This window comes from Pagrus pagrus (genome assembly GCF_965226575.1).
Source record: "Pagrus pagrus genome assembly, chromosome: 23".
NCBI lineage: Eukaryota > Metazoa > Chordata > Actinopteri > Spariformes > Sparidae > Pagrus > Pagrus pagrus.
In genome coordinates, this window is record NC_140205.1 from 273,561 (window position 1) to 292,359 (window position 18,799).

Consider the following 18,799-nt stretch of genomic DNA (forward strand, 5'->3'; position numbering starts at 1 on the left):
GCGCCCCCTGGTGGTGGGAGGCCGGAGGCTCAGCCTGCTGCTGCACTAACTTCACTTCATCTGTTTTTATTTTGAATCAGTTTCAGTTGTTGAGCTGAGCTCGTCTCTACTTCCTCATCACACTTCTGCTTTCTTTATGATTCAAACATGATGATGAGCTGAGTTCAGTCTGAGCTGCAGGTGTTTCTCATCAGGCAGGTGAGAGTGAAGCAGGTGAGTCATCAGAGTGTGTGTGTGTGTGTGTCAGATGTGAGACAATGCTGCTGTGTGTGGTCAGTCTGCTGTCAGTGTGTCTGTCGGCTCTTCACACAGGTGAATGGATTCACACTGGATTTATCTCAGTGTGTAGTAGAGTGATGTGTGTCTGTCTGTGTGTCCATGTTAAACTTTGTGTGTTTGTGCAGGTGAAGTCGGTCAGAAACCATCGAACACGTCGGAGCTCAACACCACCACAGCTGCTCCTCCTCCTGCTGCTGCAGACGGTACGATCAGCAGGTCTTCTGGTTTGAACTCTGCTCAGAATGAAGCTGATTTATGTTTTAAATAGATTCAAACATGTTTAAAATGATTCAGTTCAATAAAATAAATTCATCCTGACTGAAGAAGAACAGATCCAGGTTTAATTGTGATGACTGAAAACAAGAGATGATATGGTCAGTTTGGTAACCAAGGAGGAAGCTCTGCTGAGTCTGTTTGTCTCTCCAGATTTAAAGTTGGTCCAGAATCAGCTGAATGTGACTTCAAATCAAACTGTGCAGGAACATGAAATTCTCTCTGGATACTTTGGATTCAGCGGTGAGCAGAGACGTTTTGTTTTAATTGAATTTATTTGAGTTAATTTGTTTTTTCAGTTTTTTTATATAATAATAATAAAATGTTTGCAGACCTGTCGGGGGTCCGGTCCTTCCTCCAGGAGCAGGAGATGGAGGTCCGGATCATTGGGGGTCAAGAGGCCTGGGCTCACTCGTGGCCCTGGCAGGTTTCCCTTCAGTTCGCCACCATGCCGGCCTGCGGGGGTGCCATCATCAGCCCAATGTGGGTCGTCTCTGCTGCGCACTGCTTCAAAAGGTCAGAGGTCATTGGTTGGAGCCGGAGTCAGACCAGGTTTAGATTTACGGACTCGACTCACAGGATTCAATTCATGCAGATACTCGTTCAGTGTGAGAAGACAAACGGTCTTTTGTAATGTGATGTCTGAACCCATCTGCAGGTACAATAAAGCTTCTTTCTGGACGGTTCAGGCTGGAAAACACGACCTGGATAATCCTCATGAACCTGGACAACAAGTTAGTGACACAACATCATTTACTGTGTTTATATACATTTCATATTCTAGATCTGTTCCACTGTCAGAAGATCACATCAGAACCTCTGCAGACTTCAGGTTCAGGTAAACCCACCAGATGTCTGAATGAATCAGGAAAATGTTACCTGACAAATATTTAATGTGTTTTTCTGCATGTATGTGTTCAGGTATAAATCAAAAACTAAAAAACAATTGGCTCTTCATTTAGAAAACTTCACGTACATGTCTTATTTTATGTAACAATCACATAAGACAAGATATTTTCTCTGAACACACAAACTCATATCTTCACCTGGTGATGACCTGGTGAGTGCTGATATCGTCTCCTCGGATCAGTTTGTGATCTCGGGGCTTCTGTAGACTTGGATTACAGCAGACGAGCTGTATGAAGACATCTGATGTTTTTTTGATCGTGTGTTACGTTTTAAGTGTCCAGCTACTTCAGTTGGGACTTATTTTAGCTTTTCAATTTTTTTTCCTTGTCTAAAGAATGCTTCATTTTTTGCCTTTTAAGTAAAATCTTTTGAGCAAATAAACTGAACATGAAACATAGGATGGTCGATAAGTTTAAGGTAGAAGGAGTCCATCTCAGAAAACTCCTACAATTACACACTTAGTCCAGCGGTTGTGAAGCATTTGGATCCTTCTTTGTAGAAGTCGGCATTTTGGACCTCAAAGTCTCTAAAGCAGCAATAATGTCAAAATGGTGACCACTAAGCTCCTTCTTCATGTTGGGGAAGCGGTGGCAGTCTGAGGTAATCATATCAGGTGAACTGTTCCTTTAACACAACCAGAACGGACTGAGAATATGAACCCGGTCTCTGATCTCTGATACCTAAACGATCCGGACTCCATAGTCCAAAAGGACAAAAGTATGAAAGTAAGACTGATTGTAAACTTTAATCTCTGAACCTTGATAAAGACAAAGTGTCCCGGTTCCTCTCTTCCTGTCCAGGTGGTCGGAGTCTCCATGATCATCAGCCATCAAGGCTACAACACTCGGACCAAAGACAGCGACGTGGCTCTGCTGAAGCTGCAGCAGCCGCTGGTCTTCAACCAGTTCGTCAGACCCATCGACATCTGGATGAACCCTCTGTCCCCCTTAAGGAAGTGCACCATCACCGGCTGGGGCTCTACCCGAGAGAGTGAGCAGGACTCTGTTCTACAAACCTCAGGAGACAAAGAGCTTCAATCTGACCTCTTCCTGTCTTCTGCTTCATCAGATGGTCCTCGAGTCCACAGACTGCAGGAGGTGAACGTGACCATCCTGCCCCCTGACGTTTGCAACCAGTACTACCTGGGGAGGATACGACCCTCCATGTTCTGTGCTGGGAAGGACAGAGGAGGAGCCGACGCCTGCCAGGTACGACCTGATCGCCTACACAGTCTGAACATCAGGAATAAATATACAAGAGGGACCATCAGAGTCCAGAATCTGGACTGTGAAGTATTTTAAACCAGTCTGAGACTTAAGATGATCCAAATGGAAGGAATACAGGAACATTTTGTCTCTTTGTCATCCTGTCTTGTCTTGTCCACTGTCCTGTCCAAGTCTTCATTACACAATCTTTAACGTTGTCCTGTCTGTCCTCAGGGGGACTCTGGAGGTCCTCTGTCCTGCTTCACTGGCAGCAGGTATGAGCTGGCTGGTTTGGTGAGTTGGGGAGTCGGTTGTGGACGAGCCAGGAAACCTGGAGTCTACACCAAAATCCAACAACACACTCAGTGGATCTCCACCATCTTGAGTAGGTTTCAGGTGATCCGACACCTGAGTGTTCACCTGTTAAAGATGTTTAACACTCTGTTGTGTTTCTCTCACAGATGATCAGAATATCATGTATTCAGACGATGTCCCTGCAGAAGGTAGGTTGTAACATCATACTGTATTTTAATCTGTTTTGTTTTACTGACATGCTACACTGAAAAGATCTGAAGAGAAACTACATAAACTACACAGTACAGGCGTTCATGTTATTCTGTCCACCCTCCTGGACAACAGAGGACAGATGTGGTAAGCAGCAGAGCTCCAGCTGTGACAAGGCTCCAGGCCTCGCTGCTCTCTCTGTGTCCCAGGATGGTGAGGTGTCTGTGGGGAACGTGTCAGAGTCCTGTCCCTTCTCCTGGCCCTGGCAGGTCAGCCTGCAGGCCAACGGACACCATTACTGCAGTGGAACGCTGATCCACCGCCGCTGGGTCATCACCGCCAAACACTGCAACGTCAGGTACTAGTACTACTGATACTACTACTACTGATAGTACTACTGATACTACTACTGATACTACTACTGATGCTACTACTACTACTGATAGTACTACTACTACTGATACTACTACTACTACTACTACTGATAGTACTACTACTACTGATACTACTACTACTACTACTACTGATAGTACTACTACTACTGATACTACTACTACTACTACTACTACTGATGCTACTACTACTACTGATACTACTGCTGATGCTACTACTACTACTACTACTACTACTGATGCTACTACTACTACTGATACTACTACTGATACTGATACTACTACTACTACTACTACTGATACTACTACTACTACTGATACTACTAGTACCACTGATACTACTACTACCGATATCAAATCAAATAAAAACTTTTATTTATTTGCATATTTTTTTATAGCAAATCAAAACTTTATTTATAGAGCACCTTTCATGCAAGGACATGCAACACAAAGTGCTTTACACATGAAAGACAAAACAATTACAAAGAAAGCCCCGCTCTCCATACTACACACACACACACACACACACACACACACACACACACACTATGGCGGTAGAATCGTGTCATAATGCGTGCGCACCTATCAACTGAACGTGTCACACGCGCGTGCTTTGACGCCTGCGCAGCGAGCAGCGCCTGACGTGTGATGTAGTTTCCCCATTGACTTATAATGGTCCCCCGTTCACACGCACGTTCACGCGTATGACTGCTGCACGCCGGTAATCACACGACGCGCAGTGACTACGTGTAACATTCATGCGTTTTTATGCGAACGCAGGCATTAACGCTCGCATGAAGATAATTGAACATTCTTGTCACACGCTCACATGTAGGCGGAAATGACGTGCGCAAACTATGTCACGCGTAACAAGATGCTGCGTGCGTACGAAGCAGCGTGCGCACGTCTGTCTGTCACTGTTTGACAAATGTTGTCATGCGTTCACACACGCGTGCGGTCGCAGTTTCTGATGTGCGACCGGAAGTTGATCTGCACCGTGCGCAACACACCGCGTACTTAGACGCCTCGCGTAGTTGGCCTTTTCATTTTATTGAAGTGTCGTCAACCAGGGGAGGCAGCAGTGAGCCAGACACTGCTGCCAGCATAGAAGAAGAAGAAGAAGAAGAAGAAATACTTAATACTTTATAAATACATAGGTCAGTAGTGTTGTGCCATCTACTGGATGAACATGGAACACAGAACAACTACGCGAGGCGTCAAAGTACGTGGAGTGTTGCGCACGGTGCAGATCAACTTCCGGTCGCACATCAGAAACTGCGACCGCACGCGTGTGTGAACGCGTGACAACATTTGTCAAACAGTGACAGACAGACGTGCGCGCGCTGCTTCGTACGCACGCAGCTTCTTGTTACGCGTGAAATACAGTCTGCACGTAACAACGCACGCACGCACGCACGCATAACAAAATTCTCATGCGTGCACACACCCGTTGCTGCGCATCTCTCTGGTTGTTTTGACATTGATATACCTTCATACACACACACACACACACACACACACACACACACACACACACACACACACACACTCTCACTACTGACAATAGCCACCTTTGGGGCCGTCCACACTGGGAGGAGTCGCAGGCTGTGCCACAGGGGGCACCAGTGCCCAGGCCCCCCGACCCCGACAGTCAACAGCCGGCCGGGCCGAAGGGACCCAAGGACAGCACCCCCAGCAGCAGCCCAGACACAGCTCCCAGTGTGGAGGACCCCCCTGAGGAAACACTGGAGTTAAACCTAAAAACTAAAAACATAAGATAGGATAAAAACCCTGACAAAAGATAAGTAAATGGAGTGAACAGTTAAAAGCATAAAAATACGTAAGATAATAAATAAAATAATACCAATGATAAATAAAACAACAACATAAAATAAGGTAGAATCACATAAGAACGTAAGAAGAATTTAAAATATTAGTTAAAAGCCTGATTAAAAAGGTGTGTCTTTAACCTTCCTTTAAAAATATCAACAGTCTGCAGACCTGAGGCTCTCCGGCAGGCTGTTCCACAGGTGGGGGCCATAGTGGCTAAATGCCGCCTCACCGTGGGTTTTAGTTCTGGGTTTTGACATGAATAAAAGGCCGGTGCCGGAGGACCTCAGGGTCCGCGAGGGTTGATATGATAAAAGCAGGTCAGATAAGTAGGAGGGCGCAAGGCCATTAAGACATTTAAAGACTAGTAGTAGACTACTACTACTGATACTACTACCACTGATACTACTAGTACCACTGATACTACTACTACTGATACTACTACCACTGATACTACTAGTACCACTGATACTACTACTACTGATACTACTACCACTGATACTACTAGTACCACTGATACTACTACTACTACTGATATTACTAGTACTATTACTACTAGTGCCACTGATACTACTAGTACTACTACTACTGATACTACTAGTACCACTGATACTAGTACCACTGATACTACTAGTACCACTGATACTACTACCACTGATACTACTAGTACCACTGATACTACTACTACTGATACTATTAGTACCACTGATACTACTACCACTGATACTACTAGTACCACTGATACTACTACTACTGATACTACTACCACTGATACTACTAGTACCACTGATACAACTACTACTGATACTACTACTACTACTACTATTGATACTACTACTACTACTGATATTACTAGTACTATTACTACTAGTGCCACTGATACTACTAGTACTACTACTACTGATACTACTAGTACCACTAATACTACTACTACTGATACTACTACCACTGATATTACTAGTACCACTGATACAACTACTACTGATACTACTACTACTACTACTACTATTGATACTACTACTACTACTACTACTGATATTACTAGTACTATTACTACTAGTGCCACTGATACTACTAGTACTACTACTACTGATACTACTACTACCACTGATACTACTACTACTGATACTACTAGTACCACTGATACTACTACCACTGATACTACTAGTACCACTGATACAACTACTACTGATACTACTACTACTACTATTGATACTACTACTACTACTGATATTACTAGTACTATTACTAATAGTGCCACTGATACTACTAGTACTACTACTACTGATACTACTACTACCACTGATACTACTACTACTGATACTACTAGTACCACTGATACTACTAGTACCACTGATACTAGTACCACTGATACTACTAGGACCACTGATACTACTACTACTGATACTACTAATACTGATACTACTACTACTATTGATACTACTACTACTGATATTACTAGTACTATTACTACTAGTGCCACTGATACTACTAGTACTACTACTACTGATACTACTACTAGTACCACTGATACTACTACTAATAGTACTACTGATACTACTACTACTAGTACCACTGATACTACTACTAATACTACTACTACTACTACTACAGTATAGTACTTGATTAAAAACTATATCTGCATCTCATCGATTCTGAATGCTGCATTGTCGGGTAGAATATCACAGTACTACTGCAGTGCTACAGTTAACTGCAGTACTCTCTGTTGTAGTAATACGTCAACTCTTCCTGTTGACTGTCTTTGTCCCTGCAGAGCTAAAGAGGACGTGGTGGTTCTGGGAGTTCATGACCTTCACTTCTCCTCGTCTCAAACTGTCCCGGTGGACGAGGTCTTCAACCTGCCACAGGACGGCAGCTTTCCTCCGAAATCTGACTTGTCACTGCTCCGCCTCAGTGTTCCTGCCAGATTCAGTAGGAGAAATAAAACATAAACCTCAAGTATCATGTCCTGCATGTGGAGTGTTATAATGTCCCAGGTCTTCACCAAGTGATATACTGAAACTGGCCTTCTGGTCTCCAGGCTCGAATGTGTCTCCAGTTTGTGTCCCTGACGAAGACGAGGATCTCGACGACAGCTGGTCGTGCATCACAACTGGCTGGGGAACCACAAAGACAACAGGTAGAGTCCACCTGTCCACGCACAGAGCAGGAAACACATCCAACACAGGAGACAGCTGAACCCTCGACACAGAGACAGATGACACAACCCAAATGTCCTCAAAGGAAGTCTTCTTCATGAAGCACAACGTTGAAGGCGTAGCTGTGACTGTTGACTGTTTTCATTATTTGTGTGTAGTGAACATTGATCCAGACCGGCTGCACCATCTTGGACTGACTCTGGTTAATCAGACGACCTGCAGGGAGCGGTGGGGAGAAGGACTCCTCAGCGACTCCCACATCTGTTCACATCCTGCAGGCTCCACCTCCTGCATGGTAACTCCTCCCTGACATACATCAGCCCTGTTGTCAGTTACTGGACGATATGTTCAGCGTCTGTCTCAAATTAAAGGCTGTTACATCCCAAAATGTGCTCCAGTGACCATAAAGATGGGGACATTAGAGTTCAGATCTATCAATCACAGGATAGATTTAATAATTTCTTCACAATTTAAAAAAACAAACTACCTGTTAAGCTTCAGAACTTCTCTTCTTCTCTGCAGGGGGACTCTGGAGCTCCACTGTTGTGTCGAAAGCGTGGCGCTTACTTCCTGTTTGGTGTGGTCACATGGGGCAGCAGGCGGTGTGACGCAGACAAACCAGCCATCTTCTCCAGAATCTCAGATTATCACTCGTGGATCACTGAGGTGACTGAAGACGTCTGAATGTTTCTGTGAGAAAATAAACTCATTAAACTGGAAGCCGTTTGTCCTCTGAGCTCTTTAAACTGTGTCCAATATTCAAAGTTCACTTACCAGCTTTTCTGGAGCTTTCAACCTCATCTCACAACCTTCATCAGAGGATGGAGATGTTTAATTGAAGAAACTAAGGTGAATCTTGAGTTCAGACAGTTTGAGGAAAATTTGACCACCTTTTAATGTTTTTGACTAAACTAGTAGTTTGTCCGATGCCTGATCAGACGACCGTTAGACAAAGTTTAAGACGCTAACTAAACAAAAAAAAGTCAGTCTAATCCAGTATACAGATGATTCAAAGCCAAATATCGTCAGACTCAATGTTGGTAAACTCGACCATGTATTGATGTCATAGGATTGTTTAGACTTGAGCTTTTATACCTGTGTTGAATCTATGTCGTACCTACACTGTAGCATGACATGCACCTCCCCAGAAATGTAACTGCACATCGCATCGACGTGGACCACGACTGTGATTGGTTTTGCTTGGTAGAATCGCATCTCTGGCTTCTCCTCTGTTGCTCCGTGGCGGTGCTACTACCGGTGACTGTGACCTGTATTCTCCCCAGTAAACACACCACCTTCTTCAGCTGTTGCAGACCCTCCTGACCATCCGGCTGCTGCTCTTCATTGCCGAGTGTGTCTGGGCAAGAGAGAGTGGACGGGCTGGATGTCCAAAGGGCAGGCTGACCCCTCCATGAGCAGCGAGGGGATAAACACCACCTTGTCAGCAGCACAGAATACGTGTAGAATGACGTAAAGCGTCTGCCACTTGCAAAGGTCGCACCGTAGGCTCGGCATAGAGCGAGGTTTTCTTATTTCAAAAATATATTTCCTGCATCACTGTTGAGTTGAGTTTGATCAGGAAAATGAAACCGATTTCTTTTTTGAAAACATGCAAACATCTTGAACACAGTTTGAGGTTTTAATCAACATTTACTTCACAGTTTTACACGATTCTTCACTTTATGTGTGCAGGTAAAAACAAACATTTCTTTTAACAACAAATCTAATTAAAAGTGAAGGGATAATCTTTCTATTGAAAACTGAAAGTCAAACATAACAAACTGATTAAATCTTTGTCAGCGGCAGATTAAAGACTCCCACTAGAGGTGAAATAAGAAATGTTTTCTTTTGTAATCGTGGTGAAATGATTCTTCTTTTGCCAGTTGTCGAGTCATGCCCTGGACCAACATCAGTTAGTGAAATCACTGGATTTAACACCTTGTCTGCCATTACAGAGAAACTTGAAGTTGACTCGGAGCATCTGAACGCATCGTTACTGTTGGTTTCTGAGAGCCGATGATGATGATGATGAATCCTGTCAGTTCAGTTGTCAGACAGTCAGACTGACCTCAGTCAGGATACAGCTGCTGTCATTGGAGAAAATCAAACTCAGTGTATGAGTCTATGATAAACTGGACCATCAGTCCACGGAGGTATGAAAACAGTTAATGAACTTCCAGTTCAGCCGTGAGCAGCAGTTTCGCTCTCAGCTGTCCTGCAGGAGGTCGTACGAGCCTCCGTTGACCACCTCGTGTTTGTCCGCCGCCTGCAATCACACAGTAACACTGAACCACAGCTGGAGTGGTTATCAACACAGTGTTCAATCCGTCTAAACATGTCAATGATAACGACCGTATCAACTGAAACTGTGACTCACTGTGACATCACTTGTGTTGGACCTGGCAGGTTCTGGAGCTGCTTCATAAGCCGGGTTACAGATGCTGCGAGTGCTGTCAGCAGGTGGAGCTTCTTCCTCCGCCTCATCCTCCTGTTAAAGGGGCCAAACGTCGTCATTAAGACATGTTGGACACTGATTTTATCTAATGCTTCATAATGATGACAATAACGTTATAATTCTAAAAAAATAAATAAATAAATAAAATAAAACATGTCTTGCTCTGACATGGACCCTGTGCTGGACTGCGTTCTGAATCCTGCTCCTGTTGGATTTCTGACCCTCAACGCCTCCAGTGAATTTCAAACCACCTGCTCCCCTGAGCCAGTTGTTCAGCGGCGCCCTCTAGCCGCTGTATTAGTTATTACAGCTGTAGAAGAGGAAACGCGTGGAAGCAAAATTACCATGTAGGGAGGCGGTCGGACTTCAACCGTGAGACCCTTGCAGGTGTCCAGTGTGAAACCAAGAGCCAACCGTGATGATGATGTTGATGAAGGTTCTCAGTCAGGTGCTTTCACCTCTCATCCAAGAGGCTTCTTCAGTTGTAACTAACTGGAGGGGAGTTGCAGGCTTTTAAACTCTGTGGGAGTGTCCTAACAGTCCTTATGTGATGATTTTATTTTAACATAGTGAAGTAACATGACGTATAAAACGTAAGTGACTTAGGTAACATTAGGTATGTTACAGAAGTTACAGAAGCATCGTAGTGATTTGAGGCCAAACCATCTTGTTCTAAATCTAACCAAGCAGCTGTCTTACCAAAACGTAAGGAAGAAGCGACCATACGTTGAAGATCCAGTACGCCTGTAACGCTGCAACAGCCATGTGGTTTTGGAGACGCAGAAGATGGACCAGTTCATTGGTTCAGTTATCAGGATGTGTTGTACGTATTAAACAAGCATTTGTTTTCATGTATTTTCTTTTAAATGCACAATTGTTACATTAAAGGTTTCATTTGAATTATAAACAATGTTTTGTTCAAACACCAATAGATGTGTTAAACTAACAATCACACAAAAGCATTCAAACCAACCAAAATATTGTAATTGGGGATGCACAATAAGGATAATAAGGATACTGATAATTACCTGCTTCTCATGGCAGATAATCAATAACTTACCCTTTAAAAAGAAGTTCCCAACCTGAAGATTCTGCACACTGAGGGTCAGACACGCTCAGATGTTGTCAGCTAAGATTGATGATTTAATATCCAACAGCTCTAAGATTTGTGTTAAAACTCAGAACAGTTGAAGGAGATGTACTGTGATCTGATCGTAAACCAACTTTAAAGCAACTTTGTTTTTTATCATTAATTTCATAGATACTGATTCATTTCTGATAATTTAAATTTCCATTGCCTGCCTGATAAATGATCTCAACTCAAACGAGACCATCAGTGAGAAGGTTTGCTATTTAATATTATTGCAGATAATCTTAACGCCGTCACTGGGTCAGAATCTACCTCATCAGGTTGGATGAGTCATGAAATTTAAAATATTTTATTATATATTATACTAAAGCTAACAGCTATGAATGATTGTGTTTTACTGAAACAAGTCATAGTTTTTCACCATTGTTTGTCCCGACATGTAAACTACGTCTCAGCTCCACAATGTAGAGAAACTGTGTGTAGGAAACAACAGAACCGAAGCAAACTGCAGTCTGACCTTGAAGTAGTGGAACCTGAAGGGTTTGGTGTTGTGGGTGTAGAAGTGGTATCCAACGAACACGACTCCTGCCACCAGAAAGACCAGCAGCAACACGCCGACGCCCATCCCCGCCTTATGACCCACATGCATCTACAGAGCCAACCACAGACAAGGTCAGAGGTCACAGATGGAAACATTTGGAATAATTATCAGTTTAACTAATTTCTGTTGTTATGGCATCACTCACCTCTGGGCGAGGAGGCGGGGCTTGCAGTGGTCCCTGGAGAACATGAATGATCCCGTTTGAAGTGAGAACGTCAGAGGTGGTGACGAAGCGGTTGTTGATGTAACGAGACGACTGAAGAGATGAAGAACGATGAAAAGAGAATCTGTTAAAACTCCACAGAACTCCATTCAAAAATAAGCCGTTTTTAACAACTTTGCAACTATTTTCCTCCAGAATCATTGTTGCATTAAGAACACATCCACACTGCAGGAAAGGTTCATCACAAGAGGAGGGCGAAGGTAAAAAATGCTCTTCAGCCCTCTAGTGTTCAGTCCTAAATCTGACCAGAGCCGACGGGTCGAGCAGATCGGCGACTCCGAGGACGGTCAGACTGCCGACACGAGTCCTGATCCTGCTGCCGTTCTTCAACTGGCTGACAGGAAGCGCCTGACCCTCAGACAGGTGGAACTCGATGTCCCGCTGAGACAGAGTCTACAGGGATGGAGACGAACAGGTGAGGACATGTCCACAGCTACAGCAGCTGTCAGAGGATGTGTGTGTGACTCACCTGGTTGTCAGGAAGGCCGTTGTTGTCGGGGACAAACAGCGTTGATTGGACAGTCAGGTTACTGAGGCGCTTCACGAAAAGCTTCCCTGACTCCGACACCTGAGAGTAGTTCAGGATTTGCTGCAAATACGAATCAGAAATGAAGATTAATGATGGCGGTTTCAAAGCAGAAACATCTGATGACAGAAGCTGAATGTTCTCACAATTATTTCATAAAAACATCTGATTTTTGTGACTCAGCAGAAAACAAACGACTCACTGTGAAGAAGTTGGAGAAGGTCGGCGTGGACTGAAGGACCTGCAGCAGGTTTCCTGTACAGCTGAAACCGTCTCCAACATAACCGAGTTTACAGTCACACTTCACCTCTGAAACAAACAACAGATCTGCTGATTATTGATGATCATCAGCATCATTCGGACCCAGTGATCCAAGGAGCAGACAACAAGAACTACATGTTTGTTACGTGAAGTTAGCTGAAGGACTTGTCACTAATATTTGCAATCATACAGATGAAGTATAAAATCTGATCATGGCAGAATTTCATATTAGAAGATAAAATAATAAAATAATCAGAAATGAAGATTTTTTAATAAAAGGGGGACATAAAAGTGCTTTTGAATGAAAGAACAATAAGAAAAACATAAAGGTTGAGAAAACTAAACATCAACATAATAACATCCGAGACTATTCTGAGCATCTGTTGAGTTATTTGTCTCTTAATCGTTAACATCACTTTGTAATCAGCACATCTCAGTATTTAATAACTAAAAAATATGATACATTTAACTCTTAACAGTTATGATCAATAAAGCTCAGATATGTTGACCAATAAGTGAAGATTATTTCTTCTAAGTCTTCAGGTGTGAACTATTTTCATCCAGCTGAACTTGTGTTCAGCTTCCTTCAGGCCACAGCCTTGTTCTCCTCTCCCTCTCTCACCCTTCATCCGGTAGCAGAAGGTGTCCCAGGTCTCGCTCAGGTTTCTGCGGATGCCGTAGTCCACAATGCCCACGTGTCCAAAGCCACAGAGGGAATTGGAATAGGTGGTGGGGTACGCCACCCGGGCCTGGTCCAACCAGCCAGCAGAGCACATGTTGAACCCACCCTACAGAGACCAGCAGCTTTGATTCAGAAGTGAGGAGGACTAGCAGACAGCAATTATAATGTCAACATCCCATTAACTGACTCAAAGACCCATCTGTCTTTGCTCTGTACATCTTTTCATCATCCTCATAATAATGTTTGGACTCAAACTAACAACGTGTTGGTCCGTCTGGACACTGTCTGACTTCCTGTCTGACTTCCTGTCTGACTTCCTGTCTGGGGCTCAGTGGTTCCTACTGCAGACGTAAACCTTTAAGACCACCTCACGTGTTAAAAACGTAAAAGAAAACACAGAAATGCCTTCAGACAAACATGAATCTGTCCTCTGAGCTGATGTTAGTTGTGTGTGTGTTGTGTTCACTGACCTGCTGAGCGTAGGACAGCTGATTGTATGTAGCCAGGCTGCCTCCCTGTGCAGTGCAGCTGTGTTGCGCTGCAGTGTAGTTCAGTTTGTACTGACCTTTCTCTGAACGGTAGTGAAACACACCAAGCTTTGCGTCTACACACAAACACAAAACACACACGTTATAACACACTTTGTTCAGATTACACTTTTTGATTAGATCGAGTCTGATCACTGATCAACGTTATACCTTCAAAATGGAGGTCGGTACATGTAGCGTCTTGATGACATAGTCCGTTGTCTTGGAGACAGCGGCTGATTGGCAGCTGCTTGAGCTCACAGGTGAGTCCGTCTCCGATGTAGCTGCCCTTACAGATGCACTTCTTCTTCCCCTGCTCACACACACATACAGGTCACAGGTCACACACACATCTGACGCTCTGAACTGTTTAACGATCAGCGCGTCGTCCTCACCGGACCCATCATGATGCAGGTGGCGTGTTCGTGGCAGCCGCCGTTGTCCCCGGAGACACAGGGGTCAATGGGCTGACAGGTGAAGCCGTCTCCAGAGTGACTTTTAGGACAGGTGCAGCTCACCTGTTCTCCTTTCTGAGAACACCTGGCTCCTTGAGCACAACCACCGTTCCAAAACTTACACATGTCCACCGCTGCAGACAACAGAAGAGACGGACAGGTCCGAGAGAGACACAGACAAGGACAGACATGTTAACGATGGTGAACATCTCTCACTCCATGTTTGTGTTTTGTATGTGAAGTATTTCTACCTGTACAGGTGAGTCCATCTCCTTCATAAAATGGCCGACACACACAGGTGTTGTTTTCCCGACAGACAGCTTTTGGAGAACAGGACGGAGAACACTGGAGGACTTCAGCTGGAGGACACACACACACACACACACACACACACACACACACACTATCAGTGACAGTCTGCTGTTAATCAAAGAGGAAACTTCCCAGCAGGCGTGCTCACTGTTTGTCGTCAGGAAGTTCAGTTTTATTTAATGAAAACAAGAATTAACAATGAAATCATTAATAATAACGACAAACTGAAACAAAGTCGTCCTGAACTCACCTTGCTGGATCTCGCAGCGTTCTCCAGTCCATCCGGCGTCACAGAAACATGACCCTGTGCCTTTATGTCCGGCGTCACATGACCCGTGTTCTGAGCAGTTACAGGCTGAGAACAGACGAAGAAGAAAAGTGTCAGGATGATGAAACCTGCACACATCAAACAGGAAACTGTCGCCACAGTTCACCTTTACAGGTGGCTCCATAGAATCCATCGCTGCACAGCTCACAGGCCACACCCCCGAAACCTGCGTCACAGGTACAGGTACCGTTACCAAGGTGACCGTCGTCACATTTTCCTCGGTTACTGCACGGTGAGCCGACTCCACCCGGGCAGACTGAGAGAGAGAAACATCATCACTGATCACATGGTCGTTCATGATGTTATGAGCTCATTAATATATTCATTAATTTATTTCTTTTGTTGACAACATTATGATACAGTAAAAAAAAGTTTTACAATTTTTTTAAAACTTCATGTTACGACGTTGCATCACTTCCTGTTTTGTCTCCACAGGACGTCATCAGATTGTGGATCTTCTGTTTTTAGGTCTCTGATGTTGTAACTGAACCGACACACTGACGGTATGCATTTGTCGTTTACGCTCTGTAAATGTTGTTGATGGTGTCGTCTCACCCAGGCAGTCTCGTCCGTAGTAACCATGACAACACTTTGGCTGCCAGAAGTTGACAGTACAGACGCTGCGACAGCCCGAGTTCTTGGTGACGAACATGGTTGGAAGATCGCACTTCTGAACCTCCTGAAGACAAAAACAAAGAGACAGAACCAGAGTCAGAACCAGAGACACAATCAGAGACAGAACCAGAGACAGAGACACAATCAGAGACAGAACCAGAGACAGAGCCAGAGCCAGAACCAGAGACAGAGCCAGAGCCAGAATCAGAGACAGAACCAGAGACAGAGACACAATCAGAGACAGAACCAGAGCCAGAGACACAATCAGAGACAGAACCAGAGCCAGAGACACAATCAGAGACAGAACCAGAGACAGGGACAGGCGAGTTTCTAGCAGTTTTGATTCGATTTACCTTCAGTTTGGACCCTTTGGGACAGCGACTTGCTGAGTTGGATCTAGAACCGCACAGTCCACAATCCATCTACCACAGAAGAAGAAGGAACAACAGGAACATCAAACCTCCAGAGCTCCCTGTGACATCACAGCTGTTGGATCGCAGTTAGCGATCATCGGTATCGTCAGAGAGACTCTCTGTAGGTGATGGTTGTCAACCAGAAATGAGAAACTGCTTTGTTTGCTTCAGTCTGAACTCGATGACCAGAACCTGCTGTGAATGGGTCACTGTCATCACTGTAGACTGTATGAATGTTGTACTGACACAGAAAGCTTGACAGGTGACTACAAACATCATGAATGTGGTAATCTTCAGGTACTTCAGCAGTTTTCTAGACGTGCTGGTAATCTGTTATCTCTCTCCGTAAGTTAGGTCAAAATAAATGTTGGTGGGAACACTTGTTACAGTATGTTTGGTTTGTCCAGTTTTTGTTGGTTTCAGTTTGTCTTTGGTTGTTTTTAATCAGCAATGATCGGATTTACCTGGAGGTCAAAGGTCGTCTGTTCATCACAGCGTCCTCCGAGGCTGGGCGGAGTCAGCAGGCAGTCGATCCCGTAGGCGATCCCCCCGTTAAAGACGAGGTGTCTCTGAACGATCCGACACTTTCCATCGTTCACAAAGATTTCTCCCTGTTCAAAGAAGAAACAACCGCATCAACACTTGCCCACTGTCTTCTCTTCTTCTGTGGTTTTTTATTTGTTGTACTCACGATGTCGTCCATCCCTCCACAGCTGAAAGAGAGCGGTGAACCTTGCAAAGTCCGAGCCGAGTCCAGATGGATCAAACCTTCAGCATAAATCTGAGAGCAGAGAGAGAACGTTTGAAGAGGAAATGAAAAACAGAGAATCTGTTCAGTGAGAAGAGTCCTGAGAGGTGAAGAGTGCCCCCTGGTGGCTGGGACACAAACCACATCAGTGCCACAACCAAATGTTTCCTGTCATGCCAATCAAAGCAAACAAATCCAAATGTAGTTTTTACAGCTTTACTTTGTGCTGTCCTGCCGACAGGCCACAGATTTAATTTGTCTCCAGTCGTTGGTGTAAAGCCTTTTGTTTAGAAAAGTTTATTCTTGTCATTATTTGAGTCGTCCTGACCTTCTGTGACTGTAGGATGTGGTACTTCAGGTACTCCACCAGCTGTGGTCGGTTGTCATTATGAAACAGGAAGTCCTTCTGCTCTTGTGGCAGAGACGCCATGACGCCATCCGAGGGAAAGAAGACCGTCACCGGCTGGTAGATCACATCGTTCACCAGGTCCATCACACCTGAGTCCTGAAACGTAAGAGTACAGATCATCAGTGTGAGAGTCCAGAGAGGTGCTCTAAAGGAAGTGAGAACAGGAAGTTGATGATTTGAAGGAACAAACGACCAAGAACATGAACCTCGTCAGACTTTGTTTTAATGAACAGTTTTAAAGTCTTACCTCCAGCAGCTTGTAGAAGGTTTTATAACCGTGACGTACAGCTACATCACTCAGGTTCAGCTGTGGTAAATCCAGCAGAAACACATTGTTGTGAAGGACTTATGCAACTTATTGATTAGACTTGATAAATCAATCAATAAAACAATTAACTGACTGATTTAATGACAAACTAATCAGTAGATTGATCAGCAGCAGTGTTGTGTACTCACTTTAAGGTCTGGCTCTAGTTTTCCGTCCATGCCAGGAGGAAACAGAAACCTGTTGATCTCGTGCAAGATCCCGTTAACGCTGACCTCGTCGCTGTATGTCACGTTAGCCTCATTGATGAAAATTCGGCCCTGAAAATATGGAAACATTCAAACAATCAATTAACAAAAAGACAACAATTTTATCTTTAATTTTACCATTAAGTCCAGATTACATCCAAAATACTGGATCAGCCTCAGAAAAGGTTTTGAACTATAATTATAGGACTTTCTTAAGTGGCTTAAGGTCACAAATCCACAGAACAAACACAGATGTTCTTAATGTTAGCTACAGTTCTGCTCTGTGATTGGTCACCTGGGTGGACCCAGTGGTCAGGACGAGTCCGGACAGAGACGTCAGGTTTCGGGGTCGGCTCAGGTCAGCAGGCAGCAGGATGTGACACATGACGATATGGTTGCGCAGGAAAGAGCCAACTTGTTCTTTGTGTTTCTCTGCTCTCAGAGGTTTCATCTAACAGGCGAATCACAAGTTAGCAAGGTGCTCACTGAAACATCTGTCACACTGTAACATCTGTCACACTGTAACATCTGTATTACTGAAACATCTGTCACACTGTTACATCTGTAACACTGTAACATCTGTATTACTGTAACATCTGTCACATCTATCACACTGTTACATCTGTAACATGTGTCACACATTAACATCTGTAACACTGAAACATCTGTCACATCTGTAGCATCTGTAACACTGAAACACACTGTCACACTAACTGTCACACTGTTACATCTGTAACATTGACACATCTGAAACATCTGAAACATCTGTCAAACTGAAACATCTGTCACATATGTAACACTGAAACATACTGTCACACTAACTGTCACACTGTTACATATGTAACACTGACACATCTGTCACATCTGTCACACTGTTACATCTGTAACATCTGTAACACTGACACATCTGTCACACTGTAACATCTATCACATATGAAACACTGAAACACACTGTCACACTGTAACTGTCACACTGTTACATCTGGAACATCTGGAACACTGACACATCTGAAACATCTGTAACATCTGTAACATCTGTAACATCTGTAACACTGACACATCTGTCACACTGAAACATCTGAAACATCTG

General features: G+C 44.0%; 2 protein-coding genes across 2 annotated transcripts in view; one reads left to right on the forward strand and one right to left on the reverse strand.

Moving 5' to 3' along the window:
- Window positions 1-235: 235 nt before the first annotated feature.
- Window positions 236-8,271, forward strand: ovch1 (ovochymase 1). Its single transcript, XM_084345409.1, has 14 exons — window positions 236-312; window positions 405-482; window positions 706-795; window positions 885-1,068; window positions 1,211-1,286; window positions 2,262-2,451; window positions 2,530-2,669; window positions 2,901-3,051; window positions 3,128-3,169; window positions 3,306-3,528; window positions 7,167-7,324; window positions 7,434-7,532; window positions 7,710-7,846; window positions 8,074-8,271. The coding sequence occupies exons 1-14, from the start codon at window positions 258-260 to the stop codon at window positions 8,233-8,235; spliced, it is 1,785 nt and encodes a 594-aa protein (XP_084201535.1). The 5' UTR covers window positions 236-257; the 3' UTR covers window positions 8,236-8,271.
- A 900-nt stretch (window positions 8,272-9,171) lies between these two features.
- Window positions 9,172-18,799, reverse strand: part of stab2 (stabilin 2) — a gene marked incomplete at its 5' end in the record, with an annotated part of 34,640 nt that continues 25,012 nt past the window's right edge. The window contains 22 exons of the mRNA XM_084345234.1: window positions 9,172-9,817; window positions 9,929-10,039; window positions 11,614-11,745; window positions 11,843-11,953; window positions 12,167-12,313; window positions 12,390-12,509; window positions 12,649-12,755; window positions 13,330-13,495; window positions 13,860-13,993; window positions 14,088-14,229; window positions 14,312-14,505; window positions 14,623-14,730; window positions 14,934-15,038; window positions 15,118-15,267; window positions 15,567-15,690; window positions 15,980-16,048; window positions 16,504-16,650; window positions 16,731-16,820; window positions 17,116-17,292; window positions 17,444-17,503; window positions 17,653-17,781; window positions 18,005-18,160. Of these exons, the coding sequence (XP_084201360.1) occupies window positions 9,758-9,817; window positions 9,929-10,039; window positions 11,614-11,745; window positions 11,843-11,953; window positions 12,167-12,313; window positions 12,390-12,509; window positions 12,649-12,755; window positions 13,330-13,495; window positions 13,860-13,993; window positions 14,088-14,229; window positions 14,312-14,505; window positions 14,623-14,730; window positions 14,934-15,038; window positions 15,118-15,267; window positions 15,567-15,690; window positions 15,980-16,048; window positions 16,504-16,650; window positions 16,731-16,820; window positions 17,116-17,292; window positions 17,444-17,503; window positions 17,653-17,781; window positions 18,005-18,160 (2,739 nt within the window). The 3' untranslated portion in view covers window positions 9,172-9,757. The remainder of the gene's footprint in view (window positions 9,818-9,928; window positions 10,040-11,613; window positions 11,746-11,842; window positions 11,954-12,166; window positions 12,314-12,389; window positions 12,510-12,648; window positions 12,756-13,329; window positions 13,496-13,859; window positions 13,994-14,087; window positions 14,230-14,311; window positions 14,506-14,622; window positions 14,731-14,933; window positions 15,039-15,117; window positions 15,268-15,566; window positions 15,691-15,979; window positions 16,049-16,503; window positions 16,651-16,730; window positions 16,821-17,115; window positions 17,293-17,443; window positions 17,504-17,652; window positions 17,782-18,004; window positions 18,161-18,799) is intronic.

Bases quoted from the DNA above. Each gene is read 5' to 3' on its own strand.
- ovch1 (XM_084345409.1), top strand. From the start codon at position 258: ATGCTGCTGTGTGTGGTCAGTCTGCTGTCAGTGTGTCTGTCGGCTCTT. The intron at 1,287-2,261 runs GTTAGTGACACA...CTTCCTGTCCAG, and splicing joins CTCATGAACCTGGACAACAA to GTGGTCGGAGTCTCCATGAT. The intron at 7,325-7,433 runs GTAGGAGAAATA...TCTGGTCTCCAG, and splicing joins CAGTGTTCCTGCCAGATTCA to GCTCGAATGTGTCTCCAGTT.